This window comes from Crinia signifera, chromosome 2 (assembly GCF_055691185.1).
Source record: "Crinia signifera chromosome 2, ASM5569118v1, whole genome shotgun sequence".
In the NCBI taxonomy this organism is placed as follows: Eukaryota; Metazoa; Chordata; class Amphibia; order Anura; family Myobatrachidae; genus Crinia; species Crinia signifera.
In genome coordinates this window covers 342,911,098-342,934,078 of record NC_139218.1, presented here as the reverse complement: position 1 = coordinate 342,934,078, position 22,981 = coordinate 342,911,098, and the positions used below count along the sequence as shown (strand labels likewise).

General features: G+C 44.8%; 1 protein-coding gene across 2 annotated transcripts in view; it reads left to right on the top strand.

Moving 5' to 3' along the window:
• Positions 1-22,981, top strand: part of SOAT2 (sterol O-acyltransferase 2) — a 59,641-nt gene that overhangs the window by 19,955 nt on the left and 16,705 nt on the right. For both annotated transcript variants that reach the window (XM_083169619.1, XM_083169620.1), the window contains 5 exons: positions 739-866; positions 3,435-3,494; positions 6,346-6,453; positions 7,375-7,657; positions 12,319-12,385. In XM_083169619.1, coding sequence (XP_083025745.1) covers positions 739-866; positions 3,435-3,494; positions 6,346-6,453; positions 7,375-7,657; positions 12,319-12,385 — 646 coding nt within the window. The remainder of the gene's footprint in view (positions 1-738; positions 867-3,434; positions 3,495-6,345; positions 6,454-7,374; positions 7,658-12,318; positions 12,386-22,981) is intronic.

The following is a 22,981-nucleotide window of genomic DNA, read 5'->3' as shown; positions in this document are numbered from 1 at the left end:
ATGGCGCGCGCTGCGGACTAATGGCATGCGGAGGAGAGGGAGGGGTTGGCATCGGCGATGGCGCCAGGCAGAGACAGTGACGCGTAAGTGTGCGCGGGGTGGCGACTACAAAGGGAGGTGGTCCGACCTATAATGTCCTGGAGTAGTGCAGTGCGGCCGCGGCGAGTATGTTTGTTTTTCATCAGCTAATTGCTAACTATTCAGCAGTGCTCAGTGCAGCGGCAAGCGGGAGGGGGGTGCAGCTGCCAGTGGGTGCCCATGAATTTCCGTGGGTGCTCAAGCCCTTGAGCACCCACAGAATCGGCGCCTATGCTCACCTAAAAGCTATACCTGAATCTCTTCTCACTCACTTCCCTATATCTCAGCTGTATTGTGTACTAAGATTTGTGCTGTTAATTGTGCTCTGTTTTTGATCTTCTGTCACTGTTATGTCTAGTTCTGTTTACCCTGTACTGTTCTAATGTGTTCTATATGTATGGCACTGCGTACCACTTGTGGCACCTTATAAATAAAAATATAATAATAATAATATTGGCGACCACTGGAATCGTCTAGTGTGTACCCAGCCTAACAGTGTGACTTAAGTGAACAAGTAGCCAACCATTAGAACATTAAAAGGAATAGACCAACCCTTAAGTAATGGAGTGATAAGACCACTTACAGGGATCTGAGATATCTAGACTCTAGATTCTAGAGCAATATAATATTCACAATATTTTTAACATGTACTCATTTTAGGGGGTGAAGGCAGAACTTGTGAAGGATGTGAGCTCTCATCTGAGAAAGCTCCTTGATAAAGCTGTAACAGAAGCAGTACAGTCATACAGGAAAGAGAAAACTACAGCTATAGCTAGAGAAGACCACAGGTAAGTACTAGGGCTACATTATTACGTTAATGTCTGTGTATTGTATGCATCATGTGTACCGCCCCTATTTAAGTCATTTATTTATTCAAAATTCCTGCTTTATATTATATTCAGCTAGGACAAACACACTTTATCGGACAGCAATTATTGTTTATCAGCTCTATGGTTGGGTCCAAATAACAATATATAACCTACACAAAGAAGACTGACCAATATATAGCACCCGCACTAACTTACATGTTTTCAGAAATTAATTTAATTTTTTTAAATAATTCCTTACATTCCATTACCTTCATCATTCCAACTAACTGTCCATCACTTAGTTTAAAAGTTCCTTTAGTTTTGCATTTACCATCCTCTCCAATAACCGACCACATTAACGTTACACTGAACATGCATCCATCCACATGATTAAATCACTAATCACAACTTTTATCATAGTTACAATATAAGGGTCATTTACTTGTTTTCACACTACAGGTTGAGTATCCCCAGGGCTTAAAGTGGTCCTGAAGAGGTGGTGGAACTGTGTTCCCCTAACAATGACCCCCCCCCCCCCCCCGTTAGGCAGAGCCTAGACCATTGGCAGGGAATTTGTGCCCTACCACCCATAAAGGGATAATGGTCCCACAACACATTGTAGCAGAATGGTATACACATTACACCGTATGTAGTGCCCTCAATTCATATTAAACCACACAGTAATGCACCTTATACACATAATGTCCACAGTTGTTCATCTTAACTTTACACTACATACGCCATACCAGAGGAATAAGCCGCTGGGACAGCTTTTCTGTTGGAATTACTTTTCAGGACTGTGGTAGAGGTGGAACTCAGTTCCACCCAGTTCCCCCTCACTTTAACCCCTGAGTATCCCTTATCCAAATATCCGTTATCCAAATAATTCCGAAAACCATACATTCCAAAAAGTGAAAAAAAAAATTGTGCTAAAAGCACCACTGGAGACATCCGTAACAGCACTACTGGGGACATGATATGTAACAGCACTACTGGGGACATGATATGTAACTGGCACTTAGGGCCTTATTCTGGTTAACTCTTAGAGGCAAATTCCTTCTCAAATGGACAAAACCATGTGCATTGCAGGGGGCAGATGTAACATGTGCAGAGAGAATTAGATTTGGGTGAGTTATTTTGTTTCTGTGCAGGGAAAATACTGTCTGCTTTATTTCTACACTGCAATACAGATCTCACTTTGAAGAAAAACCACACACAAATCTAATTCTATCTGCACAAGTTACATCTGCCCCACCTGCAATGCACATGGTTTTGTCCATTTGAGAAGGAATTTGCCTCTAAGAGTGAACCAGAATAAGGCCCGAAATGTGTGCAAGGACATGATTGCTTGACATTCAATTTCAGTGTCAGAGATTGTACCCAAACGTTGTTTTATATTTTGAAACCTTTTTTTATGCACAAATAAAATATATTTGTGTGTATTTCATGTGTTTTATGTGTTTGTACAACATAAATGCAAGATACCTCATTCAAATATAAAAATATTCTGAAATACGGAATAATCCGTTATCCAAAATTTTTCCGGTCCCAAGCATTTTGGATCAGGTATATACACAACCTGTATACAAAATAAACAGGATCCCTGTTAGATATCAAACTAATAGCATTAATATAATTATTTGGAACTGTTTTAAACTTTAGTTGGCTGCAAATCTGGACAAACCATGTTGCAACACATGTAGGGTTGATATAGCAACATCAGTTTTTTGGACCACTTGACAACATTCAGTAGCAACCCAGATCTTATGTGACATGTAAGAGTAAGCAGAAAGGTCATGTGAAGGGAACAGTAGAGAAGGCAGTATGTAGTCATTAGGTTGAGATTGCAAGAAATGTGGACAGGAAAATGGCAAAATTGTAAGAATGTTTATATATAAAATGTAGGTTAGGCTGCGGGCAGGAAGGTTAAGTTTAGGAACTGAGGAGAGATGAGTGTTAGCTGCAGAGGAGAGGAGTTTGGTTGTTTGGTTGTTTCAAGAAGTGTTTGGGGTAGGGATTAGGGAATAAGGCAATAACACTCACTGGAACGCTGGAGGATCAGAGGCCTGACCTGGAACCTCTAATGAAGCTGATAGAGCAAATGGGAGCAGGTAAGTCACCACTGGGTCACCAGGGACAATATGTCAACATTCTGACATGTCACCATTTATTCAGTTTCTACATGATGACAACGTCAACATCTTCATGTTATTCCATGCAGGAGGTTGGGAGGGAAAAGTGTCCTTTTTGAGGAAGCCTCAAGTATAGAAGCATGAAATCAAGGCAGGATTTGAAGATTGGTGTGTCAAAAACACAGTATGTAGTGGGATCTTGGACTGTACATAGTCCATGGACACCCACCCCAAACATGAGTCTTGCCTTCATGGATGAGGGCCTTTCATTGTTTCTTGGTTTTTTTCCCCTTGTTTTCTGTGAGAACATCTGTTTTTTTTTTTTACATTCTTATCTGTGTATCACCAGCTGCATTTAGTTATGCACACATAGTCATTCATTATTTTGTATCCAGTTATTGTTATTTATTTGTAGACCTCATGGGGCAGGATCTGAAAGGAAGAAAGTGTATCTTCATCGTGCATCGCTGCTGGAGTGAGTACCTGCCCATCTATATTCATAATTACTTTTTTCCTGCAATTCATTCTGTTTGGTGTATATTTGTGTGTTGCTGTACATAGGCTTTAGAGACTATGGATTAATTAGGGCATATTGCAAGTTATGTTATTTTGATGTTGGGTTATAAGACTGCCCTACAATGAAGTTAGAATAATAGAATAGTCTGGTGTAGTAAGCAGTAGTAAGCAGTAAACCAATTACCTGTGAAGACCAGGTGTCGCAGGGAGAGGGGATTGGCCAGTATAAAGCTTTTGTCTGTGGATTTCTGCGTATGCGTATGCGCAGTTGCACGCACCCAACACAGTGGGTGGGAAGGGGGAGAGGGGTGGGGGGCACCGGGCAGCCCAATACCATATGGGAACGCCTAGCAGGTGTAGGGGGGCGGGTGTAGGGGGCGGGCAGCTGACATCACTGGATATTGGCTGCCCGCCTATTTCCGTCCCAGCGTGCACGCATATGTAAGTGACCTGAAAGTCACTTTTATATGCGTGCACCTTCCACATGGTCGGCGACCATCAAAAGATCTAGGTGTTCCCCACAGCATGTGAATGGATGTTTATGTTTAACATCCATTTGCAGCCTGTGCGTGGGAACACACGCTGCGAAGGGGGGGGGGGGGGGGCGGCTGGCCGGCAGCCTTGCGAATAAACCAGAATAACCCCCTATGTCTGCATATAAGTTACTAGGGGATGCTCTTTCAGCACCAACACAGCAAGGGTAGTCACACAGTAATCTGATCACAAGTGTGTCTTCACCTAAACAGGGATAAAAAAACTTATTTTATTTGTTTTTGATATAAAAGTGTCATTTCTATAACATCTAGGAATTCTATAAATCATATTTAGATTGCTTAGTTTACGCTATGACTATTATTCATTACTAGAAGCAGTAGGAGACCAACTACTGTAACTGTAGGCTGATTTATTTAGCAAGCACCGTGCAAATGTGATAGGATTAGTGGATCTGTGGCTCCTTTAAAATTTCCACAGGTAGCGGCATTATGAGATATGTATGATACAATGGACAGAATATTGATTGTGTTATATTAATCTCAGCCCCCTGCTATATCAGGATTTGGAGATCTGATCAATCGCAGTCCTGATGCAGTATGGTACCAGCAGGGTGATACAATGGCTTTGTCCTAGACCTAGAATCTGCCACACTAATGGGTACCTGATGGCCACATTTATCAAGCTAATTGAGTCCTGTTGGAGAAACTATATAAATTAAACTTACTCACTTACTAATTCTGACCTTATAAGAAATGGCTGTTTCTGCATGATAGGTCAGAATTCAGTGTCACTAGTATGGCAGCACGGATGGTGTAATGGTTAGCATTACTGCCTCACAGCGCAGAGGTCATGGGTGTGATTCCCACCATGGCCCTCACTGTGCGGAGTTTGTATATTCTCCCTGTGTTTGCGTTGGTTTACTCCGGTTTCCTCCCATAATCCCAAAAATACACTGTTAGGTCAATTGGCTCCCAACAATATTAATTCTAGAATATCTATGTGTGCGTGTACATGTGGTAGGGAATATAGTAGTAGTAGTAGTAGTACGTTTATTTATAAGGCGCCGCAAAGTGTCCGCAGCGCCGTACATAGCAAACAAAAAAAACAAATTACAAGGTAACGTACAGGGTGTGTTGAAAATACAGTATAAATAGGGGTATAGCTGGTAGAACTAAAATCAGCATCAGTTCAGAAGTAGGTGTGGAAATTGTCGAGGAGACTGAAGATGAAGTAGAGGAAGGGAAGAACAGGACAGGAGCACAGGTGAGGTAATGAGGTAGGGTGAGTACGTGAGGAAGTAGGACCCTACTCATAAGAGTTAACATACTAAAAATAGGTGGGTGGACGAACGAAATACAATAGGATAAGTAGGAACGGAGGGGAACGGAGGCAGGATAGGAGGATCAAAAGAGGTTAGGAGGAGGAATAGGCTAGTCGAAAAAAGTGGGTTTTGAGGGAGCGCTTGAAGGAGGTAAGGGAATCAGATAGCCTGATGGGTGGCGGGAGGTTGTTCCAGTGCAGGGGGGCAGCGCGAGAGAAGTCTTGGACACGGGAGTGGGAGGAGGTGATTAGGTGAGAGGTCAGTTGGCGGTCAGCGATGGAGCGAAGAGGACGGGAGGGAGTGTGGATAGAGATCAGTGAAGAGAGGTAGGGAGCTGTGGAGGAGGAGAGAGCCTTGTAGGTGGTGGTGAGGAGTTTAAAGAGAACTCGGAAAGGAATGGGGAGCCAGTGAAGAGATAGACAGAGGGGGGAGGCGGAGGTAGAGCGGCGGGAGAGGAAGATGAGCCTAGCAGCAGCGTTAAGAATGGATTGGAGAGGTGCACTGGGACAGCTTGTAAGCTCCACTGGGACAGGGACTGTTATGAATTGGCAACTATACTCTGTAAAGAGCTGCGGAATATGTATGCGCTATATAAGAAACTGTTAATAAATAAATAAATATTGGAAATGTTTCCTGCTTTCCTATCAATATCCATTGTTGGAGCTGTCACCATTATTTCCATTGGGGTTCTGGGGAAACATAACAAGCTTTGAATAGCTTGAAAGATTTTCAGAACTTGTATTTCGCAATGAAATTACAGTAGCAAACAGAGAAATATAGAAACTTGATGACCAATCAGTCCAGCTAATGAGTGTGACTGTGAGCAATAACCATCTAGAGATAGACACCCCGCAAAGTACCAGGAGCCTCTATGATTGTAGTATGTGGCAATTGAATCTAGTCCAATGATCAAGCCCAGTTACCACCATGACCTGCCACTTTAAACAATGTTAATAATAAACATCTCTCTATTCTATTTCTTCTCTGTCCACAGTGATCTTATGGAGGTGGAGCACTTTCGAACTATCTACCACATGTTTGTAGCTGCTCTCTGCGTTTTCTTCATTAGCACAACAGCTGTGGATATCATTGACCAGGGAAGGTGAGTATATACAGTACAGTAAATTCCCCCAAAATATAGCCTTACTTAAAATATTGAATACACTGTGCCTTAAATAGTTTCTATCATATCTATATTTTTATAAATTGTTTTAAAATCTGAGATGGCTCCTTCACTTGTCCTTGTATGATTTTTGTTTTTGCCTTCTGAAATGCATTGTAAAATCACATCTTAGTATCTTAGATGTCTATTCATACTGAATTGTCCATCAATGGGGTTACCCCAACATAGACTGGAACAGGTGACTGCTCCCCTTTCATGGGTACTTGTAGAAATGAGAATATATGACTCTTAATTTTACCTCCATATTGAATGAGAATAATGACAGTTTTTGATTATATTTTTGAAATGGGATGCCTGCATCCCGGCGGTTGGGATAAAGGCACTGGCAGTACCGATACTGGCATTCCGATTACCACCAGGAGACTGATGCCAGTAAGCCAACATCGACTAGGATGCCAGTGCCAGAATCCCTATTGCTGGCATCCTAAACATAAGTATGGGGGTAGAAGTAGTGTTAGGCCAGGAAGGGGTTAGGTTTATGCTGCGAGGGAAAGGCTAAGGTATGGCTGCAGGAAGGGTGGGTTAGGGAAAGCACTTAGAAGGGGTGGTTAGCGCTAGTCTATGGGGCTGGGGGGTTAGATTTAGGTGATGAGTATGGAGGTATTAGTTAATGAGTTTGGCATTAGTGGGGATAGGGTTAGGCCGGCAAGAGGAAAGTACTTACCTGACCTCCATTGGGATCTGTATTCTGACCATTGGCATCACCTACCGCCAGCCAGACTTATCTGTCCCCTCAAAACAAGTGTATTGCTATCTTTTGTCCAATGTGACCATATAATGTTTTTTGGTCATTCTTTAATAATCTAAATCATCTTTCTGTTTTTTTTTTTTTTTTTTAAGGATTGGTCTGGAGTTTGACCTTCTGTTTTATGCCTTTGGACAATTTGGCACTGTGACATGGTCATGGATCAGTATGTTTATATACACTCTCATAGTGCCCTACAAGGTTTTAACTTACTGGGGCTCTTTGTATCCAAAATCCAACCACAAAATCCTGCTATCTGCTGTTTTTGGCACATTCCTGTGTGTGTGTCAGACGTGTGCGCTCTATGTTTTCCCCTTCTATGTGGTAAGACATTACCAATTGCCTCCTGCTTCAAGTTTCATTGTCACCCTAGAACAGGTGAGTTCATTAAAAATGTAAAAGAGGGAACCAACCATTGATGCTGTGAAACTTAAAATATTGTGTTTTGCTGCTGAGTATCTGTTATTCATTGCCTTGGAAATTAACATCCTAGATTATGTGTTAAATGTGTTTTATTGATTATATTAATGCTGAAAAAAATAAAAAAAAATTATCCGTGGGACTTGCCACTTTGGGTTAAGGGCCCCGGGTTTTGGATGTGATACCCATATGTGGAGCCAAACCACTACCGTGCTCTGGGTGATGAAAATCCTAGGTCCAGCCCTGGTCAAGTACCCAAATCTTTTCAGTCACAGGGCAGGATGTTCTAACATCTGCCGCCCTACATCGCCCCCCTCAGCCGGGTACTACATTCTTAGTAATCGCATATGCTCTAACATTATTAACACAAAGGACAGCTCTTCCGATAAGAGTTGTCCTACCGGGAGTCCGCCTGCGCAGAGCACCGGAGCCATGCTGGGAGGGATCCGTGATGGATCCCTCACACAGCGCTGCGGTAAGAAGCCCATAGGCTTCGTTGACCCGGCGGAGGGGGGTTAGAGCATATTGAAATGCGGTAAAAAAACATGATAATAGGTTTTTTTTTTCTGTGTTAAAGCATCCCACCCACATCCTGCTGTAAGCCCCAGGGCTACACCTCGGTAATGTATAGATTCTGGGTTAAGACCGGAGCTATGTAATTAATGTGCACACTAAAACCATGCTAAGCTCAATAGATACTAAGCCCCCAGATGCCGCCTGCACGGCTGCCTGCCCGCCCTCGCACGCTGTGATCCACCGCAGGGCTGAGAATGGATGATTTGCACAATCATCCATTCACAGCCTTGGGTCTGGGGGAGAAATCATTCGATGGTTGTCAACCATCGAATTATTTCTCCAGCGCTCGCAGATCTGAGACACCTCTGTGGTGTCTCTGATCTCCAAGCGCCCTATGTGGGAAGCGGGCGGGCAGCTAACATCTGCTGAAACCAGCTGCCCACCCCCTGCACCCGGGTGACTGGGACATTACCATGGGAACACCCAGTGTTTTCATGGGAATTCCCCCGCCACCACCCCACACCCCCCGCCCGCACTGAGAGGTAGGAGCAGGATGGCGATCATGACGTTCAACGTGCCTGCTTGCACCAAGCGTCAGCACATGGGCATAACTGCGCGAACGCGCAGGGGACAGATTAAATCAGAATAACCCCCTTAATGAAGATTTCTGTTCACACCCTCCTGAGTGCCAACAAAATTCCCTGTGTTGTCCAAACACAGGGCTTAGCGTGTAAGATATACATTAGGCCACACACAGAATGAAAAGGGTATCTAAAGCATATTATAACATTTCAAGATACGGTACTGGGCATTCAAAGTAGATTGAAGGTCTACTGCTGCATGTGCTTTGCTGACAGCAGGCTCAGCAGGAGCGTCTCACTGACAGTGGCCCTTATTCTGATCGGTGCGGCCGGATCCGAATATGCGGCCAGGACCGTGCGTGCGAAACCCCGCCTTCCATACGGATCGCCAACTTCGTCCGTACGCGGTAAGAAGCTGGCCGAACGGACCGCACGTGTATTTTTCATGGAATACGCCTCCTCCATCTCAGGGAACCTCCCCCATCATTCGATGGTCGCAGACCATCGAATGCAGGACTGAGTGGTCCACCAGCTCCCGCAACCTCAGACCACACGGACATTTTTCCGTGCAAAAGCAGGGATCTGGGCGGGCAGCTGACATCCGGCGATGTCATATGTCCGCCCCCTACACGTGCGTCACGGCCGCATTACCATACGTACGCCCAGCGTTTGCATGGGAACGCCCATGAAACGCGGGGCGTATGCATATGGTAATGAGCCCAAATAGCCCTTCACGCCCCTCTCCACCCCCTTTTCGGAGTGTTCACATTTCATGCGGGATTTGGCCGTACGCCCCGCTCGCACATGCGCAGAGACGCCTCTGCACATGCGCAGACACAAAACATCAGCGGCACGAACGCACGCGGATATATCCGCACCAACCAGAATAAGGGCCAGTGTGAGAACTCATGCTGAGCCCGCTGTCAGCACAGCACATGCTGTAGGTAGGTGTGTGCTGCTGCTGCTGGCGACAATAACACTCCCCCCTCGACTTAAGAGTGTTTTTTCACCTCCTAAACATTTTGGGGACATGGCCTAATCGCGGGAGGTGCCATACCCCCAAAATTTTACCGGGCCCGGCATACAGTACCTCTCGGCCAGTGGCGTAACTAGATACATGTGGGCCCTATAGCAAAAGTTTGTAAGGGCCCCTATGTATCACCTAATGCTGAAATAGGCATATAGCACATTATACTTTGACAAGCAAAGCAGGCCCCTCTCAGTTCTTGGCCCCATAGCAGCTGCACCCCCTGCACCTATGGTAGTGAAGCCCTTGCTCTCGTCGGCCCAGATTATATATAAACATAATTGGATACAGGTTTTCTAGCCAATAAATGATCATTTTACACCATTTCATTTGCAGTTGAATCATTTAGACTACCCCAGACCACAGAGACACCTGGCCAGATATACTAAGCCTTAAGGTGCCCATACACGTTACAATTATTGTATACAATATTGTATACAATATCGCATCTCATCCGATCTCGGTTTTGCGATAACATCAGATGAGATGAGATCTAGTACAAAAAGTATGTGCTGCACATACTTTTTGTACTAGATCTTATCTCATCTGGGGCGAAATGTAATAGGGTGTGATTTTTTAGACATGTGCGATTTTTGGTCAAAAACGGCCGAAATCGCACATTTTCCGAAAATCGCACATTTAATAGGTTGAAAATCGCGGTAAAAAATCGCACTTTTTACCGTGAAATCGCACTTTTAGAAGTGCGATTTTTAGTCACATTTCAATTCGCATCCAGATGTTTTCCCATTATAAAGTATACAACTCGCAAATGTAATAGGGTGCGATTTTTGGTCAATGTTACCAAAAATCGCAAAAAAAATAGACCAGGTTCTGACAGGCGAATTTGACAGAACCATGCACAGATCATTGAGATCTGTGCATGGTTCTGTTAATAAAAATGTGTAAAAGTGTTTTTATAAAAAAAAAAACGGCGTGGGGTCCCCCCTCCTAAGCATAACCAGCCCCGGGCTCATTGAGCCGGACCTGGTTCCAAAAATACGGGGGGACAAAAAGCATAGGGGTCCTCCGTATTTCTGAAACCAGCCCCGGACTCTTGGACCGGTCCTGGTTCCAAAAATACGGGGGACAAAAAATCTGGGGGTCCCCCGTATTTTGAAACCAGCACCGGGCTCCAGCAGCCCGCGGTGTCATGCCACAGCCGGGGGACACTTTTTATACAAGGTCCCCCGGCCAAAACATGAGCACCGTGGCTGGTCAGCCTTGGACGGGGTACCTGGAGGAGTGGGGACCCCCCCAATAAAGGGGTCCCCCCCCCCAGGCTTCACCCGTCCAGGGCTGAAGCCCGGGGCTGTCACCGGCGTCCGTGGCCAGTGGACGCCGGCCTGATAGGGTTAAATCCATCATACATATCATTACATTGCTTTTTACCGGCGAACTACAAGTGCCAGCAGACCTCCCCCGCATGCTGGGACTTGGAGAACCACAAGTCCCAGCATGCAGGGCATTAATGGGCCCGCTGGGACTTGTAGTCCACCTGTAAAAAGAATGTTTATAAAAAAAACACACACAGAGAAGTACAAGTTTATTACACACACACACCTCAATTTTACACCAGCATACTTACCATTCCTGGATCCAGCGCTGGTCTGGCTGCTTCACAGCCGGCTCCCCCCGCACTGACAGGCAGCGGGGAGAACCGGCTTTCTCCGTTGCCTGTCACCGGCTTTCTCCGTAGCTTCTGTAGCTCTGTCCGAGTGCTACAGAGGCTGAGAGCGCGATTGGCTGAGCTACAGTATGCGTCTCCATGGAGACGCATAGCTCAGCCAATCAGGACCAATTATTTTCATGACTAAAAATCGCGGCAAATCGCGGCAAATCGCATTTTTTTCCCGCTAATTCGCATCTCATTACATATGCGAATTCGCGGCAAAAAATGCGATTTTTAAAGGTGCGATTTGGTGCGATTTTTTTTTTGTCTAAAAATCGCACCCTATTACATTTCGCCCCTGATGTCATTGCAAAACCGAGATCGGATGAGATGCGATATTGTATACAATATTGTATACAATAATTGTAACGTGTATGGGCACCTTTACAAAGTGATAAGATGGAGAGTGATAAACTATCACCCAACCAGATCCTAACTGTCAATTTTCAAACACAGCCTTTATAATAGCAGTTAGGAGTTGGTTGGCTGGTAGTTTATCACTCGTTATCACTCTTTGAAGCTTGGTGCATCTGGCCCTATTTCATATCATACTTGTCTCCTTCTAACCTGTCCCATTTCTCATTTGAACCCGATTTAAATGCATATATTATGCAGAGTATCATTTAGTACATCTAGGCCCTCATTCAGGTTGACCCGCAAATCTGCAAAATTCGCAGCTTTGTGGGTCATGTAAATGCCGCCCCCTGCCCGTATAATACTTATGCACATGTGCAGTCTCTGAAATTCTCTCCCCTGTGCGAACACGCAGGGGAACGATTACACTAGAATCACCCCCCTAATGTAACATTATCTGTTCTCTCTATAGGTCCGCTTCATTATGAAGAGTCACTCCTTTCTTAGAGAGACAGTGCCGCCCATCCTGCAGACAAAAAGTAAGGAGAGAATGTCATGGATATTGGTGTACTGGTAAGCAATTTAGGGGTCGATAAATCATGTGAAAAGTGTCACATCGCATGTCATATACTTATGATTCTGATCCAATGCGCGGTCCTGTGTGTGTCATACTGCACCAAGGATACATCGTATCCTGGGGAGGTGAATGCAACACATTGTATGCAAAATGCCTGCCAGGTCATTTGAAGAGGTATCACATTCAATTTTCTTTAGTAAACAGAACTTAAACGGCAAAAGATTAATAATGTGTTTCTGCAGGGCCGAATCTCCGTTCTCACTGCAAGGCAAATTCCCGGGTGAAGAAGTTCTACCTTTTAACACGGGTTTTTATGCAGTGAGAACGGGTCAACCCATGTCTGCATACCCGGATCTCAAACAAGGGTAAAAATAAGGGTTTTACCCGTGTATGAGATCCGGGTATGCGACCCGTTCACACTGCAAAAAAAAACCTGTGTTAAAAGGCAAATTTCTAATATTTATATGGATGAGTATGAGAGACTCCATATCTTGCCCGCCTTTGGAGAACACATTAGGTATTATCGTAGATTCATAGATGATATCTTTATTGTGTGGCAGGGCAGTAAGGATGCGTTTCTGGCCATGATTGTAACTTTGAATTCCTTAAGCAGCCCAATAAGGTTCACAGCAGCAATTGACCCACAAGAGATGAGCTTCCTGGATGTCCTTATCTTCAAGAAGGACAACAGGTTGGCACACACACTTTACCGTAAGCCTACGGACAGAAATACACTCTTATCTGCAACAAGCCATCACCCGGAGGCCCTGAAGAATGGGCTACCCGTATCGCAATTTATGCGTGTTTTAAGAAACAACTCGGAAGAGGACGTGGCTGTTGTACAGATTGATGAAGTTAAGCAGAGATTTCTGGAACACGGCTACGCAAAGTCGTCAATTGATAAGTGCCTCACCAGGGCAAGAGCCTTATTTAATAAAGAAGTCGTAAGAGAATCAAAGGCTACATCTGATAGATTGCTGTTCAGCATTAAATGTGATACTAAACTACAGACGGTGCAACGCTCTATTAGGAATAAATGGGACATTGTCAAAACGGACCCAGACCTGAGTAGAGCTAAAAATGGACCCCCGTTGTTTGGTATACGGAGAGGCTCGAACCTCAAGGACCTATTGTACCGTACCAATGCGAACTCCGATGACATCAAGGAGAGTGAGAAGAGCAAGAATTGGTTGGTACGAAAAAATGGTTGTTACCGATGCACGGGGTGCACGACCTGTAGGTCACTAATGACTGGTGGCTCCTTTCCTCACCCCCAGACGGGTAGATGAATCCAGCTACAGTACAGACTTCACTGCCAATTGGACTTCGTCGTCTATCTTCTACAATGTCCCTGCAGCCTTATATATGTAGGGAAGACGAAAAGGACCTTCCGAGAGAGGATGACCCAGCACCGCTCGGACATCCGGTTGGCCTTTGAGAGGGGGACAACGGATAAACCGGTGGCTGCACACTTTACTGCTCGAGGGCATCAACTCTCCATGCTCAAATATATGATTATCGACTGGGTCCCCCCACTACGAAGAGGGGGCAACAGGGATCTGTTGCTCCTGAAGGAGTCCCGCTGGATCCACATGTTGGACAGTGTGGCCCCAAAGGGGTTAAACTAATATAACCATCTAAACATATTCCTCTGAAAAGAAATGAGCATATTATAGGTGGAATATGCCACTGATGGCTGCTGGACGTACAAATTCAATATCCTCAGGACTTTACTTTCAAAAGTTTTTTTGAGAGAGTAATTCAAGAAATTTTTTCAAATTTTTTTAAATTTTTTGTTTTTTTTCACATTTTTTCACATTTTTTCCCCTGTATATTCTCCTTAGGTCCCTATGATAGGATGAGTCACAAATGCTGGAGGTCTAATGGCTATATTTTTTGTATGTAACTTAGCACGATTTACAGTGTGGCCCCGATGGTTGTACTATCGGTTGGCCATCGTTGGTAACACTGTATATATTTCTTTCTTTTTTGTGGGTTTATATATGTATGTTTTGTGTTTTTAATGTTGACAGGAAACCCCTCTGGTTCCCGATGGGAGACCACCATAAAGTTACCTGAACGATCAGTTAATATGTAGGTAATTAGCTCTATGAACAGTATACTATGATAATCATTTGGAACGCATTGACACGCCTCTCTAACGGTAGTTGGAGCGCATATGACGTGCTCCAGGAAGTGTTGGTTTCCGGGGTCATGTGACCGGAGCTTGCTGAGCAAGCCAGGTCTGTATATATGATAGCGCCGGCGGGTGGAACGCAGGATGACGCGTTTCCGCCCTGTGGACCGCATCCAGGAAGCGAGGAACCCGGAAGAGACGCCCGGGCCTCGTGGATGTGATATGGCGGTGGGCTGGTAAGTTACATCGCGGTAGCGATGTTACACCAGTTACTCACATGTTGTTAAGTGATTATGGTTTTGCAGTGCACATTTGGATTTTGAGTCCTGATTGGTCGGGTGACTGATGGGTGGTGCCCAGGTTGGAATAAGAGGTGGTCCTGTGGATAGGGATTTGTTTGTCTGTTTGTGTGATGTGGTCACGTTCTGTGTAAGGCCACGTTCTGTGGCCGAAACGTCGACCTGATCCATATGTTTTCTGCTAAAGTGATGGAATAAATATCCTGATTGGATTGTATAAAGAAAAGCCCTGGTGAGTGCCATTTCTACTCTTTTGTCTATATATATATATATATACCAACAGTTCCAGTACACCCAGAAAGGGCAATGGGGATCATATATACCATGGCCAATCACTAATCAGTACCTATCATTAGTATAATGCATTTCAGCCTTGTCTGGGCAGGCCTCAACCCAGCAGCATAATCATTCCAACCACAAACAACTATGCTTATGTTGTATCAGCCAGCAAATTATTATTCAACACACTTAACCACAAGGAATAGTGTAGCAAGACTGCTAAAACATAAGGAGACACAAAAAGTACCTGGACGTTATAGATATATGGCAAGATGCAGGAGTCAGCGTGTCCCAAAGTCCCGAGACCGTCACAGCAAACTAGCGGTACCATGAACTAGACGCTTGCGGCTCAACTGCGTTCCACAGGGTACAGATATCCGCTATGGTTACTGCAGGTTACGTGTGCACAGTACCTGCCTCAATTCAGAGGCCGCGTGTATTAACACACGGCACCCGGAAGAGGCGATGCGTGTCACTTGCATGTCACCATGTATACAAAGAGAATTACATGGTTATTTTAAACAGCAGGCCTTACTACCAAGTGTGTTCAGCTAGTGGTGCATAAAATATGATGTTATTAAAACAAAGGAGTCAACAATGGTACTAAAGTGCTATTGCAGGAAGATATTTAAATGATTATTCTCATCTAAACCATGAGGGTCGATAGTATTTAACTCAGCAATCCATCGTTCCTCCCTTTTCTTAAGGGTCAGTTCTCGATTGCCCCCCCCCCCCCCCCCAAGGAGGTTTAGGATTAATTATCATACACCGAAGAGATACAATCTGGTGTTGGTGCAAGAGAAAGTGTCTTTTGACAGGTTTGTCCGTTTTTCCGGTGGAGAGGGCAGATCTAATTGAGAGTCTATGATTGGCCATCCTTTCGCAGAAATTTCTTGTTGTAAGGCCAATGTAATACAGTCCGCAGGGACAGGTTAAAAGATAAATGACATGGTCCATGGTGCATGTGAGTTTAAACTTGATCTTGATCTTTTTCCCAGAATGTGGGTGCAGGAATGTAGAACCTGTCAGCATGGCTCTGCATGTTGTACAAGAGGTACATTTGAAGCACCCCAGTTTCTTCACCATCAGCCAAGAGTCGTTACCGGAGGCAGGCCGCATTGTTGGCCACATCAGTAGTTGACGTATATATTGGGGTTTCTCTTGTAGGCGCTCATTGGTGGTGCTACCCATTCCAATTTCAGCAATGGGTCCATGTTGACCAATGGCCAATATTTCTTCACCAATCGTTGTGAGATATCGAGGTGTGATAAAATATACTGACAAATGTCATACGATCGTCTTTCCTCAGCCGTTCTTTAATGGCACCCTCTGCATGTCGTTTGTATGCCTTAATAACACATCGGTCAATGGTGGTAGGTGAGTACCCTCTCTGGAGGGAGTTATCCCGCATCTCATTGAGTTGAGTTTCTGTTCTTTCTGTTGTACTGTTAATCCTTAGGACTCTTAAGAATTGAGATACTGGAAAACTCTCCTTTAGTGCAGTAGGATGCTGGCTATTTGCACAAAGTAGGGTATTCCTATCTGTGCTTTTTTTATACAATGTCGACCCCAATCCATTGCCATCCTTGAATAAGGTCACATCAAGGAAATTTATTGATTCTTGGTTTATTTCAAATGTAAATTTGACAGGTTCTTCAAGGGCATTTAATCTCATAACCATCCCTACAAAATCATCTCTGGTACCGGACCACAAAATAAAGACACCATCTATGTAATGGAAAAATGTAACCAATTTATCGCCATAGACTGGGTAAATATATTTTCGCTCAAAAGCTGCCATACTGTATATATGTTGGCATACTCCTGAGCTAGGTTACTGCTCATGGCGGTCCCGTTACACTGACCATAGTACTGTGTGCCATAGACAAAATAGTTTTTAGTTAAAATCAACTCGATCAAAGATAATATGAAATCGATGGACGGAGACACATGGGATACCGATTCAAGACTATCTTGTACCTCTTTCATACCCATAGAATGAGGAATGATGGTGTATAAGGACTGTACGTCCATGGTTGCCAACCATATATCTGGGTGTATCGTCTCGATATCACGGATCTTGGACAAAAAATCACCCGTGTCCTTCACATAACTCGGTATCTCACATACAACAGGTTGAAGATATTGATCAACATAAACAGCAAGCTGCTGGAACAACGAGATAATCGGCCGACCCGGGGGGTTGTCCAGCCGCTTGTGTATCTTAGGTAGAGTATAAATAATTGGGGTAATCGGATACTCCACAGTTAAATATGCCACAGTTTTAGCATCTATTATACCCATTGTAAAGGCATTGGAAATGATGGAATCAATAGATTTCTTGATACTGTGTGTTGGATTATAATCCAAATTTACATAGGATGGATAGATTGTAGAACTGTGGTTTTTCAGAGGTCAATTTGGTCATGTCGGAGTTAAGCATACGAGAGAAGGTTTTAATACTCTCGTTGCGGGACATGGGATCAAACAGGCTTTGTTTAATACACTTGTTTGGTTTCACCAAGTCTGACCTATCCTGGGAAATGCTCCCTGAATCTGAGTTTCCTACCGAATTTATAATTGTTAACTGTCCAGTCAAATTTATCGTGTTTATACGTTGGTATGAAAGATAATCCTAGGGATAATACCGAGGTTTCAGCTTCTGTGAGTGGGTAGGATGATAGGTTGAAAATCATATCTGATATTTCCGGGACCTGCCTACCTTTCTTCCCCCTACCCCTCCTCTGGTGGGTCCTGATCCGCAACCTTTTTGGGATGGGGGCAAACCCTGATCTAAAAAATGCTCTCTATTAGACCTAAAATCATGGACGTACAGTCCTTAAACACCATAATTCCTCATGCTATGGGTATGAAAGAGGTACAAGATAGTCTTGAATCGGTATCCCATGTGTCTCCGCCCATCGATTTCATATTATCTTTGATCGAGTTGATTTTGACTAAAAACTATTTTGTCTATGGCACACAGTACTATGGTCAGTGTAACGGGACCGCCATGGGCAGTAACCTAGCTCCGGCGTATGCCAACACATATATGGCAGCTTTTGAGTGAAAATATATTTACCCAGTCTATGGCGATAAATTGGTTACATTTTTCCGTTACATAGATGATGTCTTTATTTTGTGGTCCGGTACCAGAGATGATTTTGTAGGGATGGTTATGAGATTAAATGCCCTTAAAGAACCTGTCAAATTTACATTTGAAATAAACCAAGAATCAATAAATTTCCTTGATGTGACCTTATTCAAGGATGGCAATGGATTGGGGTCGACATTGTATAAAAAAAGCACAGATAGGAATACCCTACTTCGTGCAAATAGCCAGCATCCTACTGCACTAAAGGAGAGTTTTCCAGTATCTCAATTTTTAAGAGTCCTAAGGATTAACAGTACAACAGAAAGAACAGAAACTCAACTCAATGAGATGCGGGATTACTCCCTCCAGAGAGGCTACTCACCTACCACCATTGACCGATGTGTTATTAAGGCATACAAACGACATGCAGAGGGTGCCATTAAAGAACGGCTGAGGAAAGACGATCGTATGACATTTGTCAGTACATTTGATCACACCTCGATATCTCACAACGATTAGTGAAGAAATATTGGCCATTGGTCAACACGGACCCCTTGCTGAAATTGGAACGGGTAGCACCACCAATGAGCGCCTACAAGAGAAACCCCAATATACGTCAACTACTGATGCGACCAACAATGCGGCCTGCCTCCGGTAACGACTCTTGGCTGATGGAGAAGAAACTGGGGTGCTTCAAATGTACCTCTTGTACAACATGCAGATCCATGCTGACAGGCTCTACATTCCCGCACCCACATTCTGGGAAAAAGATCAAGATCAAGTTTAAACTCACATGCACCATGGACCATGTAATTTATCTTTTAACCTGTCCCTGCGGACTGTATTACATTGGCCTTACAACAAGAAATTTCCGCGAAGGATGGCCAATCATAGACTTTCAATTAGATCTGCCCTCTCCACCGGAAAAAGGGACAAACCTGTCGCAAGACACTTTCTCTTGCACCAACACCAGATTGCATCTCTTCGGTGTATGATAATTGATCATGTGCCTAAGCCTCCTTGGGGGGGGCAATCGAGAACTGACCCTTAAGAAAAAGGAGTCACGATGGATTGCTGAGTTAAATACTATCAACCCTCATGATTTAAATGAGAATAATCATGTAAATATCTTCCTGCAATAGCACTTTAGTACTTATGATAATATGTGGTGACATTGGTGGTATAGACTCTAGTGTGGCTTAGTGATGTAGTGGCGCTATGTTTTGCGCTGCCACATATCACTGACCACTGACCTACCTGGAGCTCTGTTTTTAATAGTCTGCTTATTAATCTAATTGGGTTGGTTGGATACCAGTAGCGCATGCAGGGGGTACCCCCCAGGAGTCTAAGGGCCCAAGACTGAAAGCTGAGGGTCCCCTCTTTCCATGGGTACAAGAGTTTAAAAAACCGGCCCTTGGGAACCGGAGATATCTGACTTCAAAGCAGTGGTCCCCATCCAAGCCTGTTAATTGCTCTTCCCAGCCAGATATTTCAGGTTCTGTCTGAGTTTTTCTGAGGATATATTCCAAAAGCTGGGACTCTCCCCCTTTAAAGGACACTAGTAGCTTGTCTCCACTTTTCCCAGAACCAGAGATATCAGCCTTCCAGCAGCTGGTTACTGCTCCAGCTCCACACACACCTGGTATATAGTTTTATATATTTGTTGGCAGATTGCTCTGCCTCCTGAACTCTGATCCCCTAGTCCCCAATAACATTTGGTAGGTGGGATTCTCTAGTTTTTCATTCCATTAAAATCTAAGAAATCTATTTCCGGGAACTGGAGATATCTGCAGTCAAGCAAGCTGTCCTCCCACCAGAAAATTTTGAATAATAAGCCCACTCCACTATACACCCCTCCTCTGCACCCTTCCACCCTGGAAGTTATGTATCAGGGCCCCTTCATTCAGCCCAATCAGAATCAGAATCAGAATCAGAATCAACTTTATTGGCCATGTATGCTTGCGCACACTAGGAATTTTTTGTGGATTTACAGTGCAGCATCAAGCAGGGATGAAGGTGGGGGGGTGAAGGCATTACATACATTACATTAAGACATTACATGTGGGGAACACATACCCGCCGAGCTGCACAGCGCCTAGGCAGCCATCAGCGGCGCCACTGGTCGCTGCAACAGCCAGGAAGGTAACATTAAGTACAGTTATCACATAGGGAGCACATACCCACCGAGCTGCACAGCGCCTAGGCAGCCATCAGCGGCGCCACTGGTCGCTGCAACAGCCAGGAAGGTAACATTAAGTACAGTTATCACATAGGGAGCACATACCCACCGAGCTGCACAGCGCCTAGGCAGCCATCAGCGGCGCCACTGGTCGCTGCAACAGCCAGGAAGGTAACATTAAGTACAGTTATCACATAGGGAGCACATACCCACCGAGCTGCACAGCGCCTAGGCAGCCATCAGCGGCGCCACTGGTCGCTGCAACAGCCAGGAAGGTAACATTAAGTACAGTTATCACATAGGGAGCACATACCCACCGAGCTGAACAGCGCCTAGGCAGCCATCAGCGGTGCCACTGGTCACAGAAACAGCCAGGTAGGTAACAATACAAGCAGAGAGACAGTACAGTTATCACACATGGAACATATTTGGCTGAGCTGCACAGCTCCTAGGCAGCCATCAGCGGCGCCATCTTGATCATGCTGCTCAAAGGCAGCAGTAATAATATTATTTTCATGGCAATGCCCCCTTCTCCCACCCAGGGCACTGAGCTGAATGAAGGGTCCCTTGTAAATGACTTCCAGGGAGGTAGGGGGTGTTTTATACACATGGGAGGGTTGGATAATGGAGTGAGCCTAATATTTGTCATTTTCTGGTGGAAGGGCAGCTTGTTTGACTGCAGATATCGCCATTATCTGGGAATAGATTTCTTAGCCTTCAATAGTATAAAAAAACTTTCTGGAGGTGCTGGGAACTTGGGGATCAGAGATCAGGAGCCAGAGCAATCCATTGACAAAAATATAAAACTGTACACCAGACGTTTGGAGCTGGAGCAGGGACCGGCTGCTGGAAGGCTGATATCTCTGGTTCTGGGCATGATAAAGACAACCCGCTAGTGTCAACAGAAAGTGGAGAATCACAGATTCTGGAATATACTCTCAGAAAAACTGTAAGTCAGAGAGAACCTGAGAAATATGACTGGGAATTGCAATTAACAGGTCAGATGTGGACTGCTGCTTTGAAGTTGGATATCTTCAGTTCCGCAGGGCTGATTTTCAAAATTCCGCTATCCCTGGAAAAAGGAGATCCTCAGCTATCAGCCTAGGGCCCTTATACACCTGGGGCCCTTAGGCAAGTGCCCATTAAGCCCATACGAAAAGACAGCCCTGCTCCCACCCCATCTCCCACCATCTGTGCAGTAATGGGGTAATTAGTGGAAATTACTGATCCAAGCCCTACATGCTGAGTGGTTGATATAAAACCCCCTACCACCCGCGGGACATCAAAGCTTCCCCCACCCCTACCGCTGGAGGATCCGTAGGGCCCCGAATACATTGCTATGCCCAGGGGTCTACACTGCTGTTGACGCCCCTGTATGTATATATGTGTGTGTATATATATATATATGTATATATATATATAATTACTTATATACATTTGGTCTATCTATAATACTTTAACTGACCCGGCATATACTGGGTCACCTAAGTGTCCATCTCCGTGCTTTGCTCCACCCCTCTGGAAACCCCCTTCTGAAAATCCTGCGTTTGCCCCTGGATACTTGCCTGCAGTGGCGTAACTATAGCTCCGCAGCCCCCGCGGTGGCGGGGGGGCGCAGAGAAATTGGGGGCGCGGGGCTATAGTTACCCGCAGTCTGCGTCTCGCCCCGCTCTCTGTCGGGACCTTCCTGACGTCACGGTCCCGGCCGGCTCCTGCTGCAATGAAAACTGACAATTAGAAAATGGCTGCCCCCATACTGCAGACAGTTTTCTGTGTGCAGTATGGGGGCAGCCATTTTCTAAGAGTCCGTTTTCATTGTAGCAGCAGGAGCCGGCCGGGACGTCAGGAAGGTCCCGAAAGAGAGCCGGGCGAGACGCAGACCGCGGGTAAGAAGGGGGGGCAGGTTAGGTGCGGCGGGGGGGGGGGGGGGGGGGGGGGCGCTAAATAGTTAGTTACGCCCCTGCTTGCCTGATAGATTATTGTAAACTGCTTGGGGGCTTATATATATTGGTGTAATCTAAGAATCAACTAGTGCTATCTTTTGTGGTATTTTTGATATTTTTCCCTATTTTTCATATGTTTATATTGTCTATGCATTATGCGCAGCCTAAATTCAAATGGGTAAGGTGTACCGAGTATGCTGATCTACTGACACAATCTATGGCTTGATATCCCAGCAGCTTGAATACCTATTACCATTGTTGACTCCTTTGTTTTAAAATCATATGTTATGCACGACTAGCTGAACACACTTGGTAGTAAGGCCTGCTGTTTGATATAACCATGTAATTCTCTTTGTATACATGGTGACACGCAAGTGACATGCATCGTCTCTTCCAGGTGCCGTGTGTTAATACACGCGGCCTCTGAATTGAGGCAGGTACTGTGCACACGTGACCTGCAGTAACCATAGCGGATATCTGTACCCTGTGGAACGCAGTTGAGCCGCAAGCGTCTAGCGCCGGGTACCGCTACTTTGCTGTGAAGGTCTCGGGACTTTTGGACACGCTGACTCCTGCATCTTGCCATATATCTATAATGCCCAGGTACTTTTTGTGTGTCCTTATGTT